Source organism: Rhinoderma darwinii, chromosome 5, assembly GCF_050947455.1.
Source record: "Rhinoderma darwinii isolate aRhiDar2 chromosome 5, aRhiDar2.hap1, whole genome shotgun sequence".
Lineage (NCBI taxonomy): Eukaryota > Metazoa > Chordata > Amphibia > Anura > Rhinodermatidae > Rhinoderma > Rhinoderma darwinii.
In genome coordinates this window covers 182,580,406-182,598,645 of record NC_134691.1, presented here as the reverse complement: position 1 = coordinate 182,598,645, position 18,240 = coordinate 182,580,406, and the positions used below count along the sequence as shown (strand labels likewise).

The window sequence follows — 18,240 nt, the reverse complement described above, 5'->3', positions numbered from 1 at the left end:
TGTATCCATTACCTGTTGTAAATGGTGGATCCTGTGTTATTTATATATAGTAGTTCACTTTTATTTTAATCCTGTCTGTGATAATGTGAATGCTAAGAAGTGATCTCTACAGAACAGGAAGTGTCAGTCCATTGTGAGGCTCCGTGACCGGAGTGAAAACTGCACGATTTTAGGATAATTTTTTAATATAGATAATGACAAAGAAAAGAAGAGCTAAGGATCACCAAAAATTCTTAAAAAATATGTTTAACATAAAAGCTTGATTTAAACAATAGGTCATTTTTTGATGACACATTCACTTTAACAATTCTCAGGCCCGACTGGGTGGATTATTCCCACAGTGCATATAAAGTCTGACTCATTTGTATGCCTAGTCTTGGAAATGCTGAATAGATAAGCTGAGCTTTGACAAGTGTTCACGAGACCTGCTTCATAATGAAATGAATCTTCTTTATAAAATCAAATACCCTGCTCCAAGGTGATACATCAGACTAACTCATTTGACCTGGTGTGGTCTTTAGAAGCATGAATGATAATTTTTTTTTTCTTTAAAAACCTTTGTTCTATGAACAAAAAAAATAGGGTTCTTATTTTTTAATTGTTTCTTTGTCTACTAATGCAAAGATATAAAGTAGCCTTTATCTGTAGAAGTTTTTCCTAAGGGATCTAACACAAACAATACGATGTGACTGTTGTAATGAACAGGCCACCGGGGCTATTTTTCATTACCCATTGAGATATCCCACTTCCAAATTAAGTAATTTTGATTGTAGAGCTTTATTGGACCATGTTGTTGTAGCCCTGAAATGAGCTCAGGCTGTGTATATATAATATATCATATAAAGATCCATGATTCAGCCCTGGTTTTACTACAACCTTTCTATTTACCAAGCTTTCCATATCCCAAAAGGGATATTTTTTCTTGCACCAATCACTATTTATATTTCCAATGAATCCTACCAATTTGTGAACCGGCAACAAATGTTTTAGGTCAGTCTAATTTAGGCTGGAATCACATCGTTTTTGTGTCCGTTTTTTTTTTCTTAGCCAAAGCCAGGAGTGAATCCATAAAGAAGGATGATTAAAAAAGGAAATACTCCTCTCTTTTGAATCCACTTTTGTGTTTGGCTCAAAAAACTGCCAGAAAAAGTGCATGTGTGATTCCAGCCTTAAAACAGTCCAGAAATATCAGCGAGGTCCTTGAACTGAAGACCTCCATCATTGCCCTTGACGAAACAGACCTAACTCTTGGTACATCAATGTACGTTTATTTCATTTGAATTATTTGACTTTTTCCACGCTGCAGATTTTGTTGTAGAATCTTCTGCTGCTGAAAATCCGTTCCATCCATCTGAATGGGGTTGTTTCTGCAGCAAGCACATGGATTTCTGCAAGTTCCATGAAGATAAATGCAACTGATTTTCAGTCACAGAAATTTCTGCAACAAAACCTGCCGCGTGTGATTTCCCCAAAATATTACTTATATATTTTTATTCATATTGTATTTATTTTGCTCTTTTTCCTTTTATTCAGGTGCGTTCATTCCCGGTGTCCCAGTACAACCAGTAGTTTTGAGATACCCCAACAAAATGGTAGGTCATCTTCCTTCCTAAATAATGTATTCTTGCCTTTCTACACTGCTGTCAGAAATCCGAATCTTTACGCATATAACAAGACCCATAAATATGGAAGAGTTAGATGTGAAAAGCATAAAAATACTTATTAGTTTCTACAAAACCCACAGAAACTAGATTAAAAAAAAACTTCCCATTCATTATATATAACCCTAACCTTACAATATATAACCTCCGCACTATACAATTGGCGGCGGTGGCTCAGTGGTTAGCTCCACCTGGGACAGTGAGTGATGACAATACCTGTAGGGCGCTGCAGAATATCTTGGCGCTATAAATAGAATAAATTATGGTTACTGCAGTAAAGAGACCATATCTTTGGTAAAATTGTCTGACCACTGAGCCAGATGTACCCAGGCCTATTCATAATATATGCGTTCTTGTTTATTTCCAAAAAGTCACCCGCTTCACGTGCTCTTCTTCAGGATAATTAGATGTGGATATTTCTTCACATGAAATGGACAGAACCCCTGTTAGATTTCATTAGATGACGTTTGCACCATCTGGGCGGGTGGGACAACTGGCAGAAATCCCTGTGGTCCCTGAGTCACTATTTGACTGGAGAAATAAATAAAGAAAAGTCATTTGGCTTGTGGGACTGTATAAAATCCCCTAACTGTAATGCATCTTGTTTACGAAACAAATGGCTACAAAGAGCGAGCTCGAGCCTTTCCCTGGAGCAGAGCTCTCAACTCCACGTTATATTAGCTGATATTTAACTCCTTTTATTCCGGTGACCTTTTTTTTTTTTTTTTTTTTTTTGGGTGTATTAGTTTGTGTGCTGTTCTGTGTAAGTGATCCCATCTTCATAAGAAAGCTTGAGCCTTCTGATATTTGCTTTGTATTAGTTTACACACTGCTTATATAGAAATACGGAAGAACAGTCACAGGGTCTGTTTATTTCTCACACAAATGAATCCGGTTGGATTGCTCTTTTTTCCAGGATCTAACCTATAGCATGGGCTTCCATTGTCAGGAATATTATCCTCCTGTGTATTTTCTGACATGCCGGACAGATCGTTCTTTAAAGAGGCTCTGTCACCAGATTTTGCAACCCCTATCTGCTATTGCAGCAGATCGGCGCTGCAATGTAGATTACAGTAACGTTTTTATTTTTAAAAAACGAGCATTTTTGGCCAAGTTATGACCATTTTCATATTTATGCAAATGAGGCTTGCAAAAGTACAACTGGGCGTGTTGAAAAGTAAAAGTACAACTGGGCGTGTATTATGTGCGTACATCGGGGCGTGTTTACTACTTTTACTAGCTGGGCGTTGTGTATAGAAGTGTCATCCACTTCTCTTCAGAACGCCCAGCTTCTGGCAGTGCAGATCTGTGACGTCACTCACAGGTCCTGCATCGTGTCGGCACCAGAGGCTACAGTTGATTCTGCAGCAGCATCAGCGTTTGCAGGTAAGTAGCTACATCGACTTACCTGCAAACGCCGATGCTGCTGCAGAATCATCTGTAGCCTCTGATGCCGATGTGTCCTCGCTCGTCTGACACGATGCAGGACCTGTGAGTGACGTCACAGCCTGATCTCTCGAGAACACGGCTGTGTCTGCACTGCCAGAAGCTGGGCGTTGTGAAGAGAAGTGGATGATACTTCTATACACAACGCCCAGCTAGTAAAAGTAGTAAACACGCCCCGATGTACGCACATAATACACGCCCAGTTGTACTTTTACTTTTCAACACGCCCAGTTGTACTTTTGCAAGCCTCATTTGCATAAATACGAAAATGGTCATAACTTGGCCAAAAATGCTCGTTTTTTAAAAATAAAAACGTTACTGTAATCTACATTGCAGCGCCGATCTGCTGCAATAGCAGATAGGGGTTGCAAAATCTGGTGACAGAGCCTCTTTAAGTCCCAGCCAATTACTTTAGTGTTAAATGCTATGTGGTGTTTTAACACTGCTGACTGACCCGCATAATTGACTCGTTGGGGCAGATTTGCTGTTCAAATGAGGCCAAAATTCTGTACCACATTTTAGACACCTTTTTTTACAACTGGCAAAGTGGGTCAAGCAGAAAGGGGGTGTGGCTTAAAATGCAAGACCACGCACCAACATTTTGTCGCAAATATTGACGTAATCTAGGCCAATCAAGAGGTGGTATAAGGAAGAGAAAACTTTCTAGCTAGATGCACCACTTTGATAAATTTGGTACGTTTTCGGACTGCCATGTCTAAGTTTACTCTATCTAAAACTTATCTGCCCCAGTGTGTGAGGACATATCTAAAATCCTGGGTAAATGTAGCCAGCTTCTGGCATAATAACATAGCATAATTTTAACTCAAGTGTGTTGGCTATTTTATTATTTATCTGATTCTGTATGATTTGTAACCTTTAGGCCTGAATTACTTGTACGTCTTTTGCTGGCTTATAAAGAATCACTCAGTAAATATTGACACCTTATCAACTCTTGCGTCCTTGACATGGTTCGCTCTGTTAATCCAATATAGTTACTGTGAAACTGATTTGGAGCCACTTGAAAGTTCTGAAATAATGCTTAATGGGGTATTTCGGTTACTCAAAGTTGTCACCTTTCCACTGCATAGCTGAATCGGTGGGGGACAACCACCGCTCCATTCAACGCCTCTGGGCAGTAGGGTTGTCATTGGGGTGACCTGAGGACACAGGACCCCCGTTCTATTGATCAGTGATGGTCCCAGCGGTCGCACCCCTAAATCTCTTAGTCATCACCTATCTAGAGGATAATTGATAACTTGTAGTAACTGTAATACCCCTTTAAAGCAAATCTATCACCGCAATATGCTCCTATCAGCCAAAACGGCACAAAAAATATTCTGCAGTTTTGGCTAATAGGAGAGCATTCCCGATGCTTCAAAAAGCTGCCTTTTATCTAGGACAGCATATGGAGGAGACAGATCCACTTTAGTAGCAGAGGTCACAATAACGCCTGTACAGTCTCTTGTACAGGTATTTTTATGCTTTAAAAACATTCTCGTGTATTTCTACTCATGAGAATGAACGCCATGCTGAAGAGGATCATGGTGCTATACTTGTGTAGCCTGTGCAGGAGAGCAATTGGAGAGCTCCTTATTTGCAGCCAATGGTAGGCGGCTGTGAGTAGCTTTCTCTTTGACAAGCAGACAGTTGGTCAGCTTGTGCAGGCTACGGGAGAGCGTACAGTGCAATTTCTTCAGTGAGTGTGACTGAGACCGTTGTGAACAACCGGACAATGTCCATGTCACTGGTGAGCAGCCTCCTGGAGACATATACGAAGTAACAAGCTAAGCAGCATGTAATAGTTTTTCGTTTTTGTTTTTTTTTGACGAGCAGCAGCATCTTTGGTATATTGGAACGATTTTTACTTTGACTCCGATCTTGTCTCGAAGGCAATTTGGATCATTTGTCTATATGACAAAATTTGCACATTCCAAATACTGACTGCATTTCAATAAAAATTATATGACAATCTCCTCCTGTTTAGGACAGTGACACTGTGAGTAATTGAATGGCGAAAAGTTTTTTTTTACTTTTACCAAGTTTTAACAAATGACTTTAGATTGGTTGTAAATACCCTTTTAATTTCATAGTTACTTTTATGTTTAGTGTAAACTCTGTATTTCTGCATGGAAGCATTGTAATAAGTTATAGTAATCCTGTTCTGTAGCACACTTGCTGAGGGATGGACGTGACATCCTTGGGGAGCTCGGAGGAATGATACAGGGACTGCAGCGTCTGCAGTGTATTCTGGGATGTGATGCGGGACTGCGTTTGGGATTCATGTCCCAACCATTTTAGCAGAGGTACTCTCCTCCTTTACGCCCTCTGACTCCGATGCGGCTGATTGTGCTTTCCATAGACATCTGATGCTGGCTCTTGGTAGACTCCTGCTTGAGCCCTTTCTCTATAATCTCTCACTTATTGACATTTTGATGCCAACTATGTGGTGACCATTGAAAATTATAACCGAAAGTGTACATTTAACCCCCCTTTACTTTGTGTGGGCTACATAAATTCTTTGGCATGAAAGTTGAATAGCGAAAGTAGATTGAAAATTTTTACGCAATCGGCTCCCCTGCTCTTCTCTCTGGTACTTTAAGGCCTAAGTTTTGGCGGAGAGATAAGTAACAAAATATTTCTACTGATTTATAAAGAACTGTTAATCTCTAAGTTGCTATAAATATTTTGTGACCGGTCGTTTGTAACATATGAACTGTTTACGGAGCAGCAGGGTTAAGAGACCTTAAAATGTAAAACTACTGTTGCAATTACTCTTTGCAATTATTTCCAGCAATGCTTCTTAAACTAAAATGATGAATGGTGTCTCAAATAAACAAGCGGCCAAGGCAGACATCGGGGGAAAAAAATCCTCACCAGGGAAAGATCAGGCGGCAGTAATAGGAAAAATTGTCACATTTCTAAGCTCCCCATTAAAAAAAAACTCTTAAAGAGGCTCTGTCACCAGATTTTGCAACCCCTATCTGCTATTGCAGCAGATAGGCGCTGCAATGTAGATTACAGTAACGTTTTTATTTTTAAAAAATGAGCATTTTTGGCCAAGTTATGACCATTTTCGTATTTATGCAAATGAGGCTTGCAAAAGTACAACTGGGCGTGCTGAAAAGTAAAAGTACAACTGGGCGTGTATTATGTGCGTACATCGGGGCGTGTTTACTACTTTTACTAGCTGGGCGTTCTGACGGGAAGTATCATCCACTTCTCTTCAGAACGCCCAGCTTCTGGCAGTGCAGATCTGTGACGTCACTCACAGGTCCTGCATCGTGTCGGCACCAGAGGCTACAGTTGATTCTGCAGCAGCATCAGCGTTTGCAGGTAAGTAGCTACATCGACTTACCTGCAAACGCCGATGCTGCTGCAGAATCATCTGTAGCCTCTGGTGCCGACACGATGCAGGACCTGTGAGTGACGTCACAGATCTGCACTGCCAGAAGCTGGGCGTTCTGAAGAGAAGTGGATGACACTTCTATACACAACGCCCAGCTAGTAAAAGTAGTAAACACGCCCCGATGTACGCACATAATACACGCCCAGTTGTACTTTTACTTTTCAACACGCCCAGTTTTACTTTTGCAAGCCTCATTTGCATAAATACGAAAATGGTCATAACTTGGCCAAAAATGCTCGTTTTTTAAAAATAAAAACGTTACTGTAATCTACATTGCAGCGCCGATCTGCTGCAATAGCAGATAGGGGCTGCAAAATCTGGTGACAGAGCCTCTTTAAGCCTATGTTCAGACGACAGATGTTTCCATTAGAAAAATCTGTTGCAGAAGTCAGAGGCTGCGGATCCGCATGTAGATTAGCCCCATTAAATAGGACTAATCTATGCATGGCTACCCGACATGGCTTTCGCATGGAATACTCCTCAAGAAAGGACATGTCACTTCTTTCTTTTTCTGCAACATGGTTTACAATTCTGCATGCAGGAAAGTGCCCTGTATGAATAATGGGGCGGTTTCTCATTAAAAGCAATGGAAAACTCTTTGAAGGCAATTTATATATGTAATTCGGTGCGGAAAACCCACACAAATACAGGTGTAGATCCACAGTGTAAACATGGCCGAAGATACCAAGTTCACAGGGTACAAGTAAAAGCAAGTAATGTTAAAACTATAAATTCTAAAGAAACTCTCCACCATACCCAAACAATTTAAGAAAATACAGACATTTTTATAGGTGCAGAAGACGGTAATGAGGTAAACTATGAACAAAGGAAAGCAACCCTCAATAATGGACATAATGAGTCATTAATTCCTGCAACTCCTGGAAGGTTGTGAGAATATGGGGGAGGAAAATTTGAGAAAAATATGTAAATATATAAAAGATGCACTGGCTATGAGTAGAGCCGTTATGGATAGTGAGATTCTCTTTAATGGAGTGAAAATTAAGACTTTAACCTTATCTAGCGACGCAAGTTCTGGGCCTGAGGATGGAATTTTATGGGGTGAAGAAGAGGTTTAACGTTTATAATCTGTGCTATTCAATGGTTTTTCATCAAAACCAAGAGTCCTCTTTTAAGGAGTAGAAAAAATGTTGAGGATCCCCTTTCGGTTAGTGAATGAACAATAATTTTTTCATTTTGTCCTTGAAGACGATTATTGGATAAGTAATTCAGGATGCACTCGTTTTGAAGGAGGAGCAAGGGAGTGGCAAAGAGAGAGAAAATGAGTCAATTTATTTGGAGCGGTGTTCTTCTTTTTTTCCTTCTTCTTTTTATATTTTTGTATGTCTTTTTGATCGCCGAAGCGGAGTTAATTTAAAAGTAAGAAGCAAGAAACAAATAGGCAGACATGCATTTATTACAACATATTTACTTTGGAAGAGACGGTAACCAAAATTAATGAAAAAAATAAGTTCCTGGAAATTATTTTATACGGTGAGATATGGATAGAGGGGGGAAATTAGTGCCGCCTACTGGCACTTATGGTAAAGGGTCGTAAATTATTAGGGGGTGTGTTTGCTATAAGGGAAAAAAAATAATCACTAAATAAAGGTGACCGAATAGTTGAAGTCTTTAGAGATAATTTTAGTACATTATTTAAATCTAAAAATAATAATGATGTAGGTAAGACAGAGTTATTTAGATCAAATAAAATTTACCAAATTATCAGATGCTAACAATTCGAGATGAGCAGATTTCCCAAAATTCATATTGGGTCTGATTTCTTAGAACCAGCCGTCAGATTTGTTTTGGTACGAATAAATTTGTCGCTGAGTGCCCTAAAAAGTTGTTTTACCATTAAATTTTATTATTTATTACCTTCAATTATCATTGAATATCATTGAATATTTTCATCGAATATTATTATCATCATTCCGAAGTTTTCACTTCGGTCTCATCCGTGTGCAGCAGCGCCCTTGCAGACTCTTTTTCTCCAGCTCACCCAGCATAGTATCTGCGGTCGTTCATCTTGAATCACCGGCCTCGAGTCCTGGCAGCAGCAGCACCTTTCTCTCCATCGCTCGATTTTCATTGCTTCAAGGTAAGCATCACTCTTCTCAAATTATCCATTCCCACTTGGGTAATCTGCACCATGTGGCGCCGTGTTTCGCTTTCTCTCACTAAAAAGTTGTTTGACACTGAGGTCTTCTAGGACTGTATCCAACCCCTTTCAAGCTCTTTCACGCCAAATAAGCATTAGTAAAGTGAAAGTGACAGCAACATATATGTCTGAGTAAATGGATGGTAGCCGGTGGTAACAAACCGCCTCTTTAAAAATACAATTCACTGTCTGATTTTTTTTATGCTTTTTAAAATAAGTCACCTGGACACAGACTGAAGTATAACGGCGCTGTATAAGTGCTTGACGCAGAACAATATGACAATTTTTTGTGCCACTATTAGATATATGCAAAACAATGAGTGACATCACGTCCGTGACTTCTGTTTCAGAGTGCAGTGGCACGCTATCAGCAGCAGGATTAATATTATTGAAGATTTGTGAATGATGTGATGAAGATTGGTGATTCAGATATTATTGTAGAAATAGTATAGCTGCAGCAGCCCTCACTCACAGCAATGGCTGCCTGTGTCTGCCTAACTATCACATTGACACTTCCTGACTCCTATCTCTCAATAAACTCTATCTCTATCAAATTATTGTAAATCTAGCTAGCCATTCTCTACTCGTCACTATGAAACCCAATCACTGACACTAATCCACTACCTATCTGTTTTGTGTTTTACAATCTCTTACTCCGTCTGACGTCCACTCTCTCCCCACAAAGCAGCAGCATTTCCTAGTTGGGCTGTTTATAGTGGCTATGACTCGTATGGCTGTCATCCACTTAGTCATCAGTGACTCTCACCTAAACCTCTATGCTAGAGGTAGGGCTACCTGCAAAGCATTATGGCGAAGCCCGTCAGGCCACTGCCAATGTCATGTGATCCTTCTTCTCTATCTTCTTGTCTTCTTCTGACCTGTAAAATGGCGGCTGCCATTTTGAGCGATTTGGACGGGACGAATCCCAAAAGTTTCGGATTCGCTACAATTCAAAACCTTTGGGAAATTTGTAACATTTATTTAAGTAGAATATATTCGCTCATCTTTAATAATCGTAAGATAGTATTGCCCAGCATAAATGGGGAATTTTCAACATCCCGCATGCCCATGTAATATTCAAATTACAACAAATGATATACTCCTCTTTGTCTAAAAATATTCAAATTTGTGGAGAGAAGTATTCTTACTCTGCTGGAAACCATTTAGTGTGACTTCTGCTTAAGAGAAATGTCTCCTTTTAACAACTTGAGCATGCAATAACACCTTAAAGGGTTGTAGGGACTTTTAAAAGAAATTTACGCACTCACCCCTTCTCGACATTTAGCATACATGTACATCATAGTCTGAAGGGAAGTATAGAGCTTACTCATGGGCTCAGCTTGCCCCGCTGAACCCTGCTCTAAAGCCCGAGATCGTAAATAACATGGCATCTAAGAAGTTAGAGGAGGATCCCCTCTGTTTGACCCCATTGTCCGCCACAGTGACGCGATTGTGTGGTGCCGATGGGTTGACAAGGTAGCATGAGGGGCCCCCAGGTGTGCTATCTTATTGCTATCCTATTAAGCTGGGGAAAAAAGCAGAATACACTGCAATACATTAGTAATTTTTTTTACATTTTTACCAAATGGTGAAAATCATAAAAATGAAACCCAAAGAACAATGGAGGAATTGGCCACAAAATAAATTTTTAGTACTTTCCCAGTTCATTTTGTAGTATATTAAATGGTGCCAGCTTTTGGAAGGCATGGAGGAAAATAACTAAAATGAAAAAACTAAAGAATGGCTGCAGCAGGAGGGGGTTAAATTCAAATTGACAGCTGGTTAGTATGTGAAAATATAATATACATTTTAACTTTTATATACAGTTTGTTTCAAATTAAATATTAATGGAAAAATCTGCTATATAGTATAATGCACAGCACCGAGAATGTTGTCTTCTAAGTTACCCTTACAGTAAGTTAAAGAATCACTCCAGGCAAAACGGATACACTGTGCGATGCAGGGCCCTAGGGGGCGGTGCATGACACCAGGATTCAAAGAACAGTAAAGCGATTACCTATGTCATGCACCGCCCCCTAGGGCCCTGGATCGCACAGTGTATCCGTTTTGCCTGGAGTGATTCTTTAGCTTACTGTAAGGGTAACTTAGAAGACAACATTCTCTGTGCTGTCTGACCAGTTTCTCATAACCCTTATCACACACAGAACAACCGCTTCTTCTAGTCTGTAATAATGAACCAACGTGGAAGGAGCTGCAAACACTTTGTTGGTGACCGCCAGCAGAAAAGCCTGAGCACTGCGTACAAAGACAAGCCGTGACTCCAACTTATTACATACAGAACATGTCGACACGTTGTAAGACATAAAGGTCCCACCTGTTGTAGAATATGGCACCGTTACTGAACAAGGACCGGTTGTACCGGACATTGTTCGCTGACACTTTTCTGGTCGGAAAACGTCAGTAAAAAAGTTTCATTGCATGCGACTTATATGCTACACCTCATTCACTCAGGTTTCAGAAAGTGTGCCAGAAGGAGCTTCATAAATATTATGTTATGCCAAAAAACTGGTTTAGCTACATTGATAAGTCTGCTGAACGCATGCATGAGGAATGTTTGACAATGGTGGTTATTAGAGGCTGCTCGGACAGCACGAAGAATGTTCTACTGCTGGGACTCACTGTAAAATACAGGCAGGATTTTTAATTAGAATATTAATTCAGATCATTTCATTTTTATAGTGTGAGCTACAGTACCCTTTTATTTCATATAAACTATATACAATACGTCTCCATTTTCACATACTAACCACCTGTAAATTCGTTTAACTTTGCCCTAATGTCTTGTCAATTGCACATTGGCCTGTCTGCAGTGCTCCACAAGAATACAGGCTGCCTCCAGGGGTCTGCTCATGAACCTGCAGGACAAGACTATTATTGCAATAATCCCACTGCTTAATGGGGTTTTCCCACAATATCCACACCTTTCCACATTTTACGTTAATTTATATGACCACTGGGGGGCCCCAGCGCTGTCGTGAGTTTGAGGAACTCCAAAGTTCTAGTGATCAGATCATACATTTATCACATATCCTGTGGATTGTTTCCCTCGCATATTATTATTAGAAGTGACTTCAACCCAAAGTTTATTTTACGTAACGTAAATTAATATTCTTTTTGTATTATTTTTTTTATTTTATTAGTCCTGCTCTGTCCCATGATCCAAATGGTGAAATCTGTGTCCCAGGAAGCATCTCTTTTGTATTTCTCCCCTGCTCTTTCAGTGCTTAGTACATGTAACCGTAAGGTAGAGAGAGGCAGGGCTTTACGCTGCCTTTAAGGGTATGTTCACACGCAGTGTTTTCAGATGTAATTCGGGCGTTTTACGCCTCGAATTACACCTGAAAAAACGGCTCCATTACGCCTACAAACATCTGCCCATTGCTTGCAATGGGATTTACGGTGTTCTGTTCCCACGAGGCTTAATTTTACGCGTTGCTGTCAAAATACGGCGCTTAAAAAGATGCCCGCGAAAAAGAAGTGCATGTCACTTCTTGGAACGTTTTTGGAGGCGTTTTTCATTGACACCATTGAAAAACAGCTCCAAAAACGGCCGTAAAATGCGCCGCAAAAAAACACAAGTTGCTACAAAAACGTCTGAAAATCAGGAGCTGTTTTCGCCTGAAAACATCTCCGTATTTTCAGACGTTTTTGGTCACTGCGTGTAAACACACCCTTACTGGTTTGGAACCAGTTTACTGCAGTAGGACCGTTTCTACATTGCTGTCGGTAATGCGTGAGCAGAAGTCTTACTCGGCCCGTCTTTAAATTCCTATCACTTCTGCTGAAAATGGATGGGACCAAATGGAGATGTTTCCCTGATTTTCTTTCCAAAACATTTGTAATTATGTTTGTGTGTTTCTAGAAATGTGTATATGCATGCATGCATTCTAAGTTGTTTTTTTTTCTTCTAGTTTATTTCAAGGTTTAAAGTTCCTTTTTAAGCCATATGAAGCTTATTCTATGTTTCTATATTGTACTTTTTCATACATGCTGTTGTGTATGTGGTTGCATAATGTGATTGTAATGTAATATTATATGCATCTTGCCGTGTTAGGCTTCATGTGCACGGCCGGCTACGGACAGCCGGACGTTTTTACGAGCCCCGCTCCCATTATAAATTCTAGGAGCACGGTCCGTAAAATGAAAAAATAGGACATGTCCTATTTTTTCCGGCAGGTTTCTATGACACGGATACTCTCCCGTAGACATACGGGAAGGTGTCCGTCGGCCATAGAAATGAATGTGCCCATAATTAAGGACCGTAATTACGGGCGATTTTACGGTCGTGTGCATGGGGCCTAAATGTGTGGCTTACATCTGATGTCATTGGTTGCATTTATAGCTATGGATGGTAAAGGTTGTTGATCATGCTTTAGTTGAAAGGTGGGAAACCTTGGGAGTGTGTCATCAGAAAATGGCCTATTGTTTATACCAAAGTTGTATGTTAAACATAAGAATTGTAAAAATTTATGGTACTTTTTTTATTTTTTCGTTTTCCATGTCGTTATCTATATTTAAAGAGGACCTGTCACCTCTCCTGATGTGTCTATTTTAGTAAATACTCGAATTCCCTGTGAAATAACTATTCTGGAGCATCCTTTTCTCAGAGCTCTGCGTTGTGCCGTCCTACTGTTATTCCTTCTAAAAGTTTATGAATAAATTGACAACTGGGTGTTACCATTCCCCTTGTCAAAGGGGCGTGTCCCTACACAGACTCACTGTGTCAGCACTGATTGGATTGTCAGTCTGTGTAGGGAAACACCCACAACTGGTAACACCCAGTTGTCAATTTATTCATAAATTGTCTGCGAAATAACAAAGGAACTGTACGACACAGAGTTCTAAGAAAGGATGCTCCAGAATAATTGTTTCGTGGGAAATACAAGTATTTACTAAAACAGACACGCCAGGAGTGATGACAGTTGGCTACTGAGGCTCATAATACACTGGCACTTCCTGTTCTGTAGAGATCGCCACTAGGCAGTCATCTCCTTATCATCACAGGCAGGATTGTTTTCTACAATCAGAAAAAAAAAACATATTAGAAAAAAAAATGATGATACATTCCCTTTAAATGCCATCTGTGCCATCAAAGGTTTTAAAGTGATTTTTTTTTGTGCCATTGAATACATTTAAAGACAAGCTTGCAGGTTGAAGGCTAAGGGGGGATGCAGGACTGTTCCTGGGAATATACTGTACAAGGCAACTAGTTGATTTTAACGAAGACTAGAAACACACATACAGTACAGTATATAAACATTATTTGGTCCATTTTTCTTCATCTTTTTAAATTTTCTTTTAGAAATAGATTTAATTTAATATTTGGTTTCCTTTGTTCTCTAGGACACGATAACCTGGACATGGCAGGGACCTGGAGCGTAAGTATTTTTTTGTTTTGTTTTTTATGTTCGTTTTTTTTTTTCATTTCCTTGTAATATCGCAAAAATTAAATAGCTATAGTAGCTATGAGCAAGATTATTAACTTCAATACCTTTCTGTTTAATTCTTGTTTACTTGCTCCTCTTGTTAAGTAGCATGCCCGAATATGGAAGTATGTATTAGGGATTTGCTGTTTATGAATTTCCCTAATATTTAAGTGTAATTTTTTTTGTGACAATTTTTTACATTTTTTTTAATGTTTTTTTTAGGATGGAAATACTATGGCTTTCCTTATGTCAGTTCCACAATTATGTAGAAATAGAGGTAAGCATGGTTGTTTTTGTAAAAACCTCTTATATTTTAAAAGGTATCAATAACAGATATTTCATGTTTTAAGCCGTAAATTCTGTTGCGTATTGTTAGTACGTATGCAGTTACATATTCTGTGGCAAAATTTTGCAGCTATGGTGTGACCTGTGGTGAGATATGTCTTTTTAGTAATATTGTTTTCTTGGTGACTCTACAACTGCACATATATAACCTAAATAAACCCAGTTTACCTTATATGCACTGTATGATAAAGCAAAAATAGTAATGGTGTTTTACTAACTCATATGTTTACCCTTGAACACCAGTTCACATTCTGTATAGAATTACTCTACATAAAAAGTTGAGTAACTCTGTGAATACATTGCGTTTCTTATCTTACACTGATCCTGAGTTACATATGATACTGAGCTGCATTTACAATTCAGCAGGCTTCAGAGCTGTAGTCTCCCATCATTCCTTGTCTGCACAGAGCTTGTTCTGATGATTTGAATTCTGGGAAGTGTAGTCTGTGCACCAGTTGCTATATATTAATCTGATAAAGGAAAAGCTAACTGAATCACTAAATGATAGGCGCTCTGCTAAGTATGGGAACTCTGTTAGGTTGCTGACTGTTTCCAATAATAATCAGCAGAACGGTGAGTGAAGCCATAGGCTTTAATGGCTATGTACACCTTTTGAACATAAAATTTTAATAAAACAATGTTTTAGGTGACTATTTTTTTAAGCAACTTCACAATTGACTTTAAAATATTTACATACATGGAAGCTGTATCTTAACGGTCCGCACCTATCTCTGCAGGCAGTAGTTCCACGGAAAGGCAGGGACTCCTAGCGTTGTACAGAACTATGATGCTAGGAGCCCGGCTCCCTGCACTGAGTTCGGTCCGGGACTTCCGGCCTAAATACGTCCGTCCATTACGGACGTTAATGTGCTCGTGTGAACCCAGCCTTAGCCTGTTTGCCGCTCCATGGTCGGCATTTAGCTCTGTGAAACAGCTGTCTCCTAGGCGGCTGTATCACAAAGCTTCACTCAGAGACCAACCAGCTTAGTCTCCGGGCACGTGATCATTGTGACAAACCTGTCACAACTATCACATTCCCTCCCGCATTGGCGCTTACACACCGACTGTAAGGAGCTCCATGATACTGCTGCCATGTGATCACTGTGACAGCCTGTCACAGCGATCACAGAATTTTTTTATTCGTAAATAAAAACGTTTCCATTAGTTGTATCTTCTGCCTTTCTGACAGGCTGCCAGAGAGGGAGAAGAATAATGTAAAAAAAACTCACACCCTTTTTTTTTTTTTTTTATAAACATATTTTTTCTATCCATTTATCTGCTACATGGTGACTTTGGCCGCGACTCAGGTCGCCCAGCCAAAGATTGCTGTGTCCCGTAGCCTACATTGCAAGTAATGGCAGTGAATGTGGTCACGTTGCAGTAATTTTTACTTGCGATGTAGGCTACAAAGTGATTATTGGCCACGCGACCAGTGTTGTGGCCCAAGTTGCCGTTTTAGCTGCAACCTAAAACGACACTATATATCAATATATATGCAATTAATAGAGAGATAATAATCTTTATTTGCATGACACAAGATATCATAACAATAATGATCTATCTAAATGCATATTTTTTTTTGTGTCCTACAAGATTATTATTCTATCTATCTCTTATAATAATGTATTGTACAGTTTTAGGCTGGGGCTACGCTGCGACGCAGTTTAAACAACCAAAGAATTTGCTATGTCCCGTAGTCTACATTGCAAAAATTAAGTCAGTGGTTCTGTCGAGATGCGCAAGTGGTTGCAACATGACCGTTGCAAGAAATCCAAGCTGTCGTGTCAGTTAGATGCAGGTCGCAATGCGACCACATTGACTTTTTTTACTTGCAGCGTAGGCTATGGGATATAGCGATCTTTGGCTGTGCAACTTGTGTCGCGGCCAAAGTCACCATGTAGCCCCAGCCTTGGGGTGACTTTACATGTGGCGGATTCGCTGCAGATATTACCTCCGGATATGCGCAGGTAAAGTCCGAAGCGGATTACATTACAAGGCAAATAGATGAGATTTTACAAATCTCACCCACTTGCTGTAGACCTTTTATACTGCAGTTTTTCAAATCTTTGATATTTCATTAAATTAATACCTTAGGAGGGGGGGGGTCTACTTTCCATAAAGTGTCTGGATAGGCTACTAATATCTGATCGCTCGGACTCCCGGAACGCCTGCCGATCAGCTATCTGCTCATACTGCGAATCGCTGGCACTCTTGTAGCAGGGGTTCACAGTACTACAGCCTTCTACTATTGAAATGAATTGGAGAAGGCTGAACTACAGTGAATCCCCTGCTACAAGTGTGTCGGCGATTCACCGTACGAGCAGTAAAGGAAATGAAGTGTAAGCAGCGGTCGTACGAGCACTTCGGCCCCTTCATAACAACTGATCGTGGAAGTTCCGGGAGTCGTATCTCGACTGATCACTTATTGATGGCCTATCTTGAGGATAGGCTATCAGTTTTTTGGGACTGGACAACCTCTTTAACAGTGTTTTGTTAAAGGGGTACATCTGTAATGTTTGTATGTTGTCCGCAAACCAGCTTTGGAAAATTCGACAGAAGTTGCTAATATATGTACTCAGGTGTGTTTCCCAATAGCATGCACCAGATGTAAATAAACATCACCAAAAATTACATATTCACATTTTTTTTTTCTCAATATAGAATAAAGTTGCTTAAAATCACCTTAAACATTGCTTTATTAAAAAAAATATATTAAATAGACAAAGGCGTTACGTAGCCTTTTAACATCGGCTGTAACTCAGGCTCCATACTAAATACATAGTTAGGGCACATACTATATATATCTACTGTATGCATAAACTAAAATTGTGCTCAAAGGTGGTCCTTGGAGAGTTAAAGCAGTTGGTGCCATATTCTCATCTTAGCAGCCTTAAAAATTGCCGTTTTGGCGTTCCACCTGCCTAAATCATAATTATTAAACCTAGTGATGGGAAAGCCATTCTAGTACTGGAACTATACATGTAATATATCAAAACTGTAGGAATGGTTTGTTATAAAGGTTGGGTATTCAAAGTTGTAGGTTTCACTCATGGCTTGCTCAATGTATGTGTTCCGTAAGATTCCTGCGTCTTCAGATGCGTATTTGTCTTCCTCTTGTAGTTTCTTCCTATCTATACTCCATCTGAAGAGGAGAAGAGGAACCCCGCTCTGTATGCAAGCAACGTAAGACATGTAATGGCCAAGTATGTACCATAAAGTTTTTTTTTATCCTATTTTGATTTTATCTGGTTTGTTTTTTGTTTTTTTTTGCTTAATTTGCGAAAAGTTATGATGACTATAAAGCAAACATTACTTAACAAAAAGTCTGCTTCTCCCGGAAAAAAAAAGTTTTTCTTAGTAAAAATGTCAGGATACTTTTTTACTATTTACTTCCTAATGGTACTTGAGTGGTCACTGATGATTTTAGTATTCAGGCCCATGTTTTTTCCCTAGCCTAGTATACTCCCCTCTCCTCAAACCTATGAAGACTTCACAAAAATGTATGTAAGTATAGTTTTATTTCTATGCCATAATAGGATGACCAAAAATAGGCATAATTGGAAGTAAAGGGATGCACCCTATATTGGCAACTTGTTGGAATAGCATAGTATACACTGGCAAAAACAGTTGATGGTCTAAGTATGCTAGAGAAAGAAATTCCAGTTTGTCAGAAAATAGATGCCAATATTATAATTATTCAGTAGACTCAATTGTACAGGCTTCACCTCTTCTATTATTACCCAGTTAATCTTTCAAGTATTTTAACTACTTCATACT

At 39.4% G+C, this 18,240-nt stretch overlaps 1 protein-coding gene across 2 annotated transcripts in view; it reads left to right on the top strand.

The window, feature by feature from the left end:
• The window catches only part of LPCAT1 (lysophosphatidylcholine acyltransferase 1), a 104,310-nt gene that overhangs the window by 70,974 nt on the left and 15,096 nt on the right, over positions 1-18,240 (top strand). For both annotated transcript variants that reach the window (XM_075826770.1, XM_075826771.1), the window contains 4 exons: positions 1,534-1,592; positions 14,036-14,070; positions 14,341-14,395; positions 17,584-17,666. In XM_075826770.1, coding sequence (XP_075682885.1) covers positions 1,534-1,592; positions 14,036-14,070; positions 14,341-14,395; positions 17,584-17,666 — 232 coding nt within the window. The remainder of the gene's footprint in view (positions 1-1,533; positions 1,593-14,035; positions 14,071-14,340; positions 14,396-17,583; positions 17,667-18,240) is intronic.